Genomic DNA, 10,921 nt, shown 5'->3' on the forward strand with positions numbered 1-10,921 from the left:
TAAAGTGTAATTGTAACAATTTTAACAACTTCATCAAATCGAATTTTTACATAAACATGATCCCTCTAAACCCCCTTCGGTTTTTGGGCCAAAATGGTTAATATTTCACCAACAAAATTTGTTTTGTAGTAACCATTCTGTTATTAAAAAGTTGATATAAAAATTGCCTTATGTGCAATTTAAATAATTGTACAACTGTTTTAGATATTTGAGGGTTAATTATAAAATACGTTGAATTAACTAATTGATTATGTATTTAATTATTTTAAAAAAAAAATTTCGGCAAAGCGAATCCTGAATTTTAGGTTTCAGGCCAGAATTTTCATTTGTGTGTGTGTGTGTGTGTGTGTGTGTGTGTGAGAGAGAGAGAGAGAGAGAGAGAGAGAGAGAGAGAGAGAGAGAGAGAGAGAGAGAGAGAGAGAGAGAGAGAGAGAGAGAGAGAGAGAGAGAGAGAGAGAGAGAGAGAGAGAGAGAGAGAGAGAGAAACAGCATATTATTGACCAATGTTTCGGTCACCTTGTCTTCTGGAGGTGCATGCAACCACAAATTGCTTATCCCCCACCTCAAAAACACGCTGGAGCTGAGAGCAAGGTCAATTACCACACTGGACCTGAGAGGAGGAGGGGAGTCTGGGAAAAAGGAGAGCAGTAAAGAAAGGCGTGTTCGTGTTGAGACTTGAGGAAACAAGGCTGAATCTCACAAACACTGTCTGGGTCATATGTCACCCCACAATCAAAAAAAAAAATTGCATTAAAGTAATGGGGAAGCCTATTTTTTATTTATATATGTATTACCCTTCATAATGTGAAAAATCTAATTTTTATTACTACTGTAATACAGAAAAAAAACAGTAATTTTATTACTTTCAATTTGCATTTGTAAAGTAAATTGTAAGTAAACATTTTAGTTAATTATATTTATATGAATTAAAATAAAAATAGGATAATTACTGAATTACAGTTATGAACAATTATATTTTAGCCCAATTACAATAATGAGAGTTTGATTGTAAAATATGTGCCATGAAAATACTCAAAAACAAAGGCTTACTAAAAAACTGTACAATTTTTTTATATATATCATTTTGTGGGGTGAAATATGAAGTTTTAAGATGAAACTGATCTTGAAATTTCCTTTTGTGAGATTTGACTGCTTTCCGTAGATAAGAAGCCTGCTAGAGGATTCTTCCTCTGATCCTGTTTCCCTTTTTCTTCTCTCCATCCTACTGCAAAAACAACTCTGTGCTGTTGTGTGGTGACCTTACCTCACCTCCTCTACACTAACAAATCTGTCTCATCATTTCTTAAATGCTTATTAGTTACTCATATTCAAACATGGGAGCAATACAGATCATTCAGGTCATGGGTCATTCAGATGGCAGTGCAAACATGTGACTGCTGTCTGGACCTGATGAATATGACGTTCTTGTTCGGTCAAAAGAATCAACATTTGATTACATCACTTAATTCTGAGGTAAAATCCTAGTAATCTCATCGACTATAGAATAACACAAGACTCGTCACTCGTATTGTTTGCAACGCCCAACATGGTGGAATAAGTCCCGCCTTCTAAATAAGAGCCAATCGGCGATTGGTAAAGTCATCGTGTCACTGCAGCTGCCGTTAGAAGTTCCGGTTCCTATAGAAACAGTCAGACCCGCTCTTCCACTGCGCATTAGCTTGATCCAGCCTGAAAAATGTCATTTTCTGTCATGATTTGAGCCTGTAGAAACAAAATTTTAGGCAGTTGTTGTCAGATTTCATTGGTAATTTCAAACATGAAATTTAATCGTAAGCTTCGTGAACGGTTTTGGAGAATTTGATGTTTCCCCTTTCAAAGAGATAGGACCTGCACTTGCATGCCCGAGAGGCGTGTCAAAGATGGCCGCCGATTGAAATGACTTGTCTAAAAGGGTCTTTGGTTATGTCAGGAGCAGATCAGATCATAAACCTAAACAGTTGTCAAGGTTACGGCTCACAGACTGGTTACAATGTGATCGTTGTCACGGCAACACTGCTGAAAAGCAATGTAGTACAATTTTGACTGTGTTTTGGGTAAGCTGTATGCACAGCTTGTGTCACTAAAACACTCTCAAACAATGCACTATTGCAGTATGAAGATAATGCAGTATTTACATCACTGTCATTTCATAAAAGGTTAATCCTATGATTAGGCTTTCTTAAAGCGTCTAGACACTAACCGACTCATTACTGTCTGTGGAGATTGTGTGTGACTTTACTGAATCTAAAAAAGGAGGAAAATTTGTGATTCCCAATCCCACCCCCCAAGGATCCTTTTTTAATGAAATTCAAACTGGCCTTTTTTCTCTTGAACGTACTGAATTGAGTTCATAATCTCCCAGACAAACACAAACTCAGTCATTCAAACGTACACATTCAGCCCTATGAGGGAGATTTATTGATGTATGTGCAGGGGTCGAAATTACAAATTCTGATCTAATTCCATCTTTATTAATATAGACCAGGGAAGGAGTTGGAGGAGGGGTAAAAATGGAGAACGAGACAGGAAGATGAAGGTAAAGAGGGTTTCATAGATGAATAACTAGCTCTGAAAGAACATTCGTCATTATCTAATGAGAATCTGTGGTCTATAGGTGGTTCTGGCAGAGACTGACGGGGGACGTTTGACGCTTCATTTGAACATAGCTGGTGTAATAGTCAGAATCTTTAAATCACCCATGAAGAGACAGAGGAGAGTAATTGGATGGATGGATATGCACAAATGAAAAAAAAAAAAAAAAAAAAAAAAAAAAAATATATATATATATATATATATACATACATACATACATACATACATACATACATATATATATACATATATATACATACATGCATACATACATACATACATACATGCATGCATACAGATGGATGGATGAATGAATGGACAGAAAGACGGACGGATGTATAGATAAAGATAAACATAGATGTATTAAAAAGATATGGACGGATGGATGGATAATGTATATATAATGAGGTAGATGGATGGATACATATACTGTAGATGGGTGGATAGACTAGATAGACAAATCAACAAAAAAAATGTACAGAGAATGATGGAATCCAGTGGTGACCTAGTGATGCTTGATGGTTTAGTTTGACTGAACCCCTGCCAAGAGAGGACGAGTAGAGCAGTGCACAATCACACACACACACATACACTGTCCTTGTTTAGACTCCCCACTTGGTTTGGTGCAGAGCTCATTATTCATGCTAATGAGAGACAGTACTTTCAGCACTAGAATGAAGATCAAACATGGAAGAACGTGACAAACATGGAAGCATTATGTGTGGCACTTAATGGAAAAATGTATTTCAGCAGAATCTGTGGGAATCAGTGACCAATGGCCAGATAAAAAAACACTCTGGCCTCAATATGCCATGTCTCTTTTCAGTCTTGGTTAGGTGTAAGTGCTTACACAGCCTCACACGGCTCTGTGTGTATGTAGCTTTTTCTCAGAAAAGTTTTCGGATTAGTTTGATAATCCTTCTCGGGCAAAAGATAAGTTTCTGATCCATAATGAAGCTCTGTCATAGTGGAGTGGGGTGCTTACATTCAAACATGAAAGTCAAGTCATTGTAATTAAACAATGAGATGCCAACTCCAATACCACTGAAGCCTAGCCTGGAATACCACAGAAATCTGCTTGACATAACTAGGTTAGGAAATGTTCTTGTTTCTCCACTCTTTCAGTCATAAAAACTTTCATTCAGCACCACATTCTCAGCCTCGTGTGCTCTGTTTTCCCAGCAGGCTTTGCAAAGGAGAAAGGCGATAAGGAAGTGGGGAAGAGTGCTGATCTGACAACACAAAAGCGACACGATGAGCTGACAACATCAGCTAGCGCAACGACTCTCAGGAACAAAGGTAATTAAAACGATCTGATGAAATACATGACTGAATGTAATCTACACCTGTGATAATTATGCTCTGATTGCATCTTGGGACATGAACCAGTTTTTAAAAGGCACAAATATATTTGGAGGGAACCTCACCCTAAGTAAATAGAACCACATTCAAGCTGCCCAACCTCATTTGTTGAAAGTGTCTTATAGTTTACACAAAATTAAAAATTGTGCATTTACTCAACCTCATGTCATACCAAAAAAGTACCATAAAAGTATCTGTCAATACACCCCGTGCATGAAATTCGACTAATTTAAGCCAGTTTTCACTGATTATCGTCCCCTCTAGTGAGCTGTTAACCGTTGAGACCAGGGGCCGTATTCACAAAGCATTTTATCTTACCACTAGGAGTACTCCTAAATCCCACTAAAAGATTTTAGCTAGGAGTTTTCTCTTAAAAGTTATTCACAACGCCTTTCAGACCTACTCTTAGTAAAGAAAAATGACAACTCCTAAACTAAGAGTGAGTCTTCGTTGCTATGGATGACGTCATTACTCATGCACGAGCTTGACTGAAGTGACCACCTTGATTGGCTGATGATTGTAACGCGGGAATGATTCCAAACACCTCCCCTACGATGATGAGTGACAGGTGACAGGTCTGAGAATGCGTGCGCTACACAAGTAGTGCGAAGGACGGAAGATGATGAATAACTGAATAAATAGCCTAAATGAATAAAGAGTAAGGCAAAACAAATAGCTTAGTAGCCTAATGAAACATATGGATTGATGCAATATCTTTGCAACATTATTGAATTAATCTGTCACTATATGCCTCTGCCTATGTTTGCAAAGAGAATAACATTTTAATTTTATTCACAATGAAACGTTACAAATAGTTTACATGCAATGAGTAGCCTAGTTTTGGTTGTTGTTGGTGGCGTTATTGCATCCCTAGTTATGCCTACAATGCAAAATTGTTCCCTCGCGATTGGAAGCTCCTGTAGCCGCCGCATGACTCGCATTTCTAAACATCGCAACGTGAAATGCCAAAAAAAGCGGTTTGTGAATAGGTCTTAGTGAGTTAGGAGTCCTCTCGACTTCTTTTAAGCTGTCCCAGACTTAGGTGCTACTTTTAGGGCTAAAATGCTTCGTGAATTACTCTTAGTGAAAAAAATTTGGAGTCCTAAAGTTAGGAGTGACACGCCCATTATTTTTAGGAGTTGCTCCTAAATTCACCAGTTAGGAGCTACTTTTAGCCTTAAAATTCTTTGTGAATACGGCCCCAGATCATTAATGGTGTGTTTACACTGCAGCGACAAACTCAGCTCAGTGTCACTCAAACTCAAAATATTTTTAAATGCTCATGACAAACGTCACTACTTGCAATTGTAGTTTCGTCACAAGTACTGTCACATGTTTTTCATTTGTCATTTGCATAAAGTTGAGCATTTCTGAATCTTTCAACACTTTCGGCTGCCATAGAAATGAACTGAAAACACCCACTCTGCTCTGCTCACTCCACGCCAGTGTAAACGCACCGTAAAAGTAACAGTAAAATTAACTAAAATTAATTGGTGAATTGAATCTGATTCAAAAGAATTATTCTTTCATAAATCAGACATCACTTATAAACTCTATAATCTCAGATTTTCTGTGAATAACCTTTGGTCTATTTATCACACAAAACTATATCATATGACTTCAAAAGACTTATATAGAGGAATATAGTGTGCAAGTTGTATGAACCACTTTGAAGATACATATGGTAGCTTCAAAAAGGATCCAGTCCCTATTCATTGTAATTGTATAGAAAAGAATTTCACATTTTTGGGTTTTCCTTTGGTACAACATGAGGATGAGTAAATTTATGACAGAATTTTTAATTTTGGGTAATATTCTTTTTAAAAGTGTTATACTAGCCATCCATTGGTTGAACATAAATAAATGTCATTAATTGAGCCCATGTGGCTCTGTCTGACTGGTCGATCACAGATCTATATTTTGATACCTTTTCCGAGGAAAACCTATAAATGGCTTTATTTGTTTCTCCATATTATACTGAGATAATTATTTAAACATTAAAATGCATACATCAGCTGTTAGGATGTGATATATTTCCCAAACACAGTAACAAGTGAGCCTAGCATTCTGGTTCCTTTAGTGAAAAAGTAAAACCAACCTCTTCCTCCTCCTCCATGTGATTTTGGAGATTGACATATGTTTGTATGATATGGCCGACTGCACTCCGTCCAACCGTCTGCTACCTGCCTGTAATTGCTTCCAGAGGGAGGAGGAACTAGTTATAGAAGCACTTTTATCTCATAGTTGGCGCCTCCTACAAACAAGCCGACCACTAAACTGCCTTAGAGAGTTGAGTTACACTTCGTGTTTCAGTAGAGCAGATCTATCAACATATGGTGTTAAGTGTGCCATTTTACGTCACCATCCGTGTTGATCTTGAGGTACGTCTTAGACCCAGCTTCTCTTCGGTAGCACCTAACCTACTTTCTCCCCGCTGCATTCAATAGCCTAACCTAAATTCCATTAATAGATGGACAAAATATGCCACAACGATCCAAGAACCAGGTTGCGAGAATATGTGTGTGTTTATGGGCTGTCTCATAAAGTAAACTGCACGCAGAGATCCGACCCACAAAACTGCAGCTGCCATGTCTCAAAGTAAAGATGCAAAAGTTTTCCAAATCTAGCACATATTCGTCTCACTTAAAAATGTAATGTCCTGCGGGAAGGAGGTGGATCAGATGGTCTTCCTGTCTCCTTCATGTCTCCTTCACTGCCCTCTTCTTTAAGTCAGCGTATCCAGGCCTCATCAATATGAATGGGATCATCCTACCCTGCTGTCCACTCATCTATTATTAGAGAGGGCAGAAATTGAAAGTGAGGCAGGACAGATTAAATCTGAATGAGGACTTACTTGCATTGACGTGATGGCACAGCACTGTATTCCTAATTAAGCAGAGGGTGTTGTCATTATTGGATCAGAAAGTCCTAAACCTAAAAAACTTGTTGCTGTTTTGACAACCTGGAAGACTCAGGTCCAGTTTACACTTGGTATTAATATCCGTCTTGGGTGATTCATTCAGCTAAGACACATTAATGTATGCTAATGAAATGCAAAAAAGTGCATCACACAAATAGCTCTCCACATGGGAGATACTACTCGCAAATGATTTTAATAGAGTTGTTATTGGTGTTAGCGTGTTGCTAAGCTAATGATCAGCCTGTCAAACACAAAGCAGGGCACCTTTCTGGAATCGGAAAAAATGCCTAGCACAAATAAATAAATATTACATTTTTAATAAACTATTTTTATTTATACTAATAAATTGAATCCGAGATGACGTAGAGACAAAGCTATATCAAAACAATCACTCACACATTCTAAGATTGCCTTCTCCACGAAGGATATGTGATGTGACCAAAATGAAGTATAAATGGAGTCTCAAACTAGTTAAGCGTGAGCATTTAGACATTTTACCAATTTGTTCATTAGTGTTATTATTGTTCACTTAAACAAAAACGTTTAAAAACAGCTGTTAAATAATATTAAATAAATAATATTATTGGATTATTATTTCAAAGTTTTGAATGCCTTATCACATTTTACAGTGGCACATTAGATGCCACAAACAAACCTGTGTGGGTTTCTATAAAGTGTACATGCTATACGTTTATGTTAGTTCATCTGAGGACTTGCTTTTGGATTAGTTGTACATAACTTCTAAAGAAAATAAATAAATAAATATTAAATGAAATCTTAAAAATATGAAATGTAGCCTTTGGCAAGTAACTGAAACAAGTTTAATTTGAAGTACTAAAATTACTAATTAGAAATATTAAACTAATAAAATGAAAACACAATTACTGAAACTTCATTTAAAAAAATTAAATATAAAAATATAACTAATTAAAGATATAAATATAAAAAATACTAAAATAACACTGTTCATCAGCAATTATGCATCAAGATTAATTTCCATTAATAATTCTTTTGGGAAAGATAAATGGCTCTTCACAGAGTGACTGAAACCAAATTGGCAGCCATTGTATTCCATACATGTTCACAAAAACATGCTAATTGATCAACTACAGGCCAAGTTAGTGGTTGGTGAAATGAAAGCTATTTAGTTGAGTGACAACACATCTGAACAGACTTTGTGGGTAAAAACGTTTTTCTAACCACAAAAGTAGTCATAACCTAAACATTTTGACGTCTTTATAGACTCACCTAGGGTGGAACAGTCAACAATAGACCCTGTCTATTATTCGAGTCAAATACCTAACTCCATGTGGATCAGTGGAGTTATTTTCCTTTGGTCTGCTTCCCGTCCCCTCCTGCTGAACTGTCGTCCAGTATGATTACAATGCATGACCATAACAGCATTGTTACAAAACCCTCATGTTGTGATGGATCCACAAACTGGGTGTCATCCATTGTGGCAACATTGTTGCATGTATCAGGATCATTGAGTTTTGATTGATTCCTGGACTGAAACTCTGGCTCGCTTCCATACACTAGTAATATTTTCCACACCCTAAGGGTGGAGGGCACACAAGGGCGAAAGGAAATAGAGAGGGAGGACGTTTGAAGCTCCTGCCACAACAATCCCTCTTATCAGTGCAATGCCTTCTCACCACCCTCTTCCTGTGTCTGCCCACCACACACTTTCTCTTCATGTCAGATTGACACACTGCACACACCCTATAGTTAATCAAACTCTAATTATTCTCATCAAGAGAGCTGGACCCTTACTAAAGCTGTTTTTCATGCCATCCAGATCTCATTCGAGTTAGATTGACATTTAATAGCGTCTAGAAAACCAGATACCACCACACTGAGTCAAACATTAATTACCATGCTGGTCTAAACTGGTTTGACTTTGGATTTGTTGGAAGCTAAATGCTGGTCTTTTTAACCGAACAATTTAATTTATTTTTGCTCAACGTTCTGTTCAGTCTTATTTATACAAACACACACACACACGTTGTGTTTTCATGTTTTATGGGGACATTCCATAAACATAATGATTTTTATACTGTACAAACTGTATATTCTATCCCCTTACACTAACACTATACCTAAACATGCCCATCACAGAAAACCTTCTGCATTTTTACATTTTCAAAAAACTGTTTCCCTCATGGTGACCAAAAAATGTCCCCACAAGGAAAATTTTGGATAAAAATTATGAATTATCAAAGCAAGAATAAAAATATATACGCTTAGCCAGTCAGCAAAAATATATATTGGATAAATCAGGCTCCTAATTTTTAAAAAAAATTTAACACTGGTTGTACAGTCTTGTGCAAACATTGGATTAGATTTGTACTGAAAATACAGTGAAAACTAACATTGTGAAATATTTATTGCAATTTAAAATAACTATTTTGTATTTTAATATATTTTAAAATATACTTTATTGCTGTGATGAAAAAGCTGAATTTTCAGTAGAAATGAATCCAGTCACATGATTCTTCAGAAATCAGTCTAATATGCTGATATGGTGCTCAATAAACATTCCTGATTATCAATGTTGAGAACAGTTATGATACTTATCATTTTTGTGGAAAGCATGAAAGCAAAAAATGTTTAGGATTTTCTGAAGACCGTTCAGAAGAACAGCATTTATTTAAAATATGATTTATTTTTGTAGTAATGTAAAAGTCTTTACTGTCACTTGCAATCTTTTAAACTTTGGTGTAGAAAACTGTAGTGTATTCTTTAAAAAAAATACTTTTTAAAGTTATTTTTATTAAGCAAATGATGCAAAACGTCAACAAAAAGTCTGGACCTTAAACCAGTCACATGGGTCAGTTTTTTGAAATTGAGATTTATACATCATCTGAAAGCTGAATAAATAAGCTTTCCATTGATGTATGGTTTGTCAGGATATTTGGCCGAGATACAACTATTTGAAAATCTGTAATCTGAGGGTGCAAAAAAATCGAAACATTGAGAAAATGGCCTTTAAAGTTGTCCGTTTATGTTCGCGATTGTGCTGCATTCACTCACAAAAATAAATGTTTTATATATTTATGGTAGGAAAAAAAATATCTTCGTGGAACATGATCTTTACTTGATATCCTAATGATTTTTGGCATAGAAGAAAAATCGATCATTTTGACCCATACAATGTATTGTTGGCTATTGCCACAAAAATACCTGTGCTACTTATGGATTTTGTGATCCAGGCTCACATATGAGGCCAGGGAAGTACAAATATCAAAAGAGGAGATTGAATTAACGGCGTCTATTTTATCTTAAGAATGCAGCTAAAGCAATATATTAAACTCATTAAACTCATAATAAACTCTTATTCATTAATACACAGCTAGATCAAATTTCTGTATAAATAAATCCTTTTTGTATGTATGTCACATTTGGTTCAGCAGTTTACACAAAAATGCCTTTGTGGTTCAAAATGTTGCTTCAATAAGACACATTAAGAATGGATATTTTTCATAAAACGAACAACATAGAGCATAAAAAATACAGAGTTGAACATCCTTTCAGACAGTTATATTGAAAAGAAATCAGGTCAGTGTATTCCGATGAGCCAAAGTTTGTGGCGAACAGGAAGACTTGACTGTAACCTATATTTAATGTAAGTGGATAAACAACCATCTCGATGTCAAGCTATGTATTTAATGAGTGCTGCTTGGTGGTTAGTGTTGTGGTGGTTTTGATTAAAGAGAAGCATCTAATGAGCAGTGTGCAGCTGTTAAACACACGCTATACCATTAATCAAGGGCAGCTAGGTTTGATTATCTACTCCCACCATCAGAAGAAACACTAGATTGGTTTTTGACATATAAATGGAAGCCAGTGCTCACCACTGTCTGGCACAATGTGTATATTTAGTCAAAGTGGTGGTCATCAGCCAGAGAGCCAAAACTAGTGCAAAAAATACCAGACCCATCTTTGGAAATGATCCATGTCTCTGCGTAAGCCTATGCTTTTTTAAAAGGAGGAAGGTCATAAAGCAGTTAATTTGGTTCTGGGTGTAACAGGAAATTGTCTGTCACT

The 10,921-nt window shown here is 36.3% G+C and overlaps 1 protein-coding gene across 2 annotated transcripts in view; it reads left to right on the plus strand.

Annotated features, from left to right (window-relative positions):
- prrt4b (proline rich transmembrane protein 4b) overlaps nt 1-10,921 on the plus strand; it is a 33,483-nt gene that overhangs the window by 18,390 nt on the left and 4,172 nt on the right. The window contains exon 4 of one of the 2 annotated variants that reach the window (XM_079869436.1): nt 3,775-3,891. In XM_079869436.1, coding sequence (XP_079725562.1) covers nt 3,775-3,891 — 117 coding nt within the window. The remainder of the gene's footprint in view (nt 1-3,774; nt 3,892-10,921) is intronic. The other variant, XM_079869437.1, reaches the window with a different exon arrangement.

This window comes from Squalius cephalus (assembly GCF_949319135.1).
Source record: "Squalius cephalus genome assembly, chromosome: 4".
Lineage (NCBI taxonomy): Eukaryota > Metazoa > Chordata > Actinopteri > Cypriniformes > Leuciscidae > Squalius > Squalius cephalus.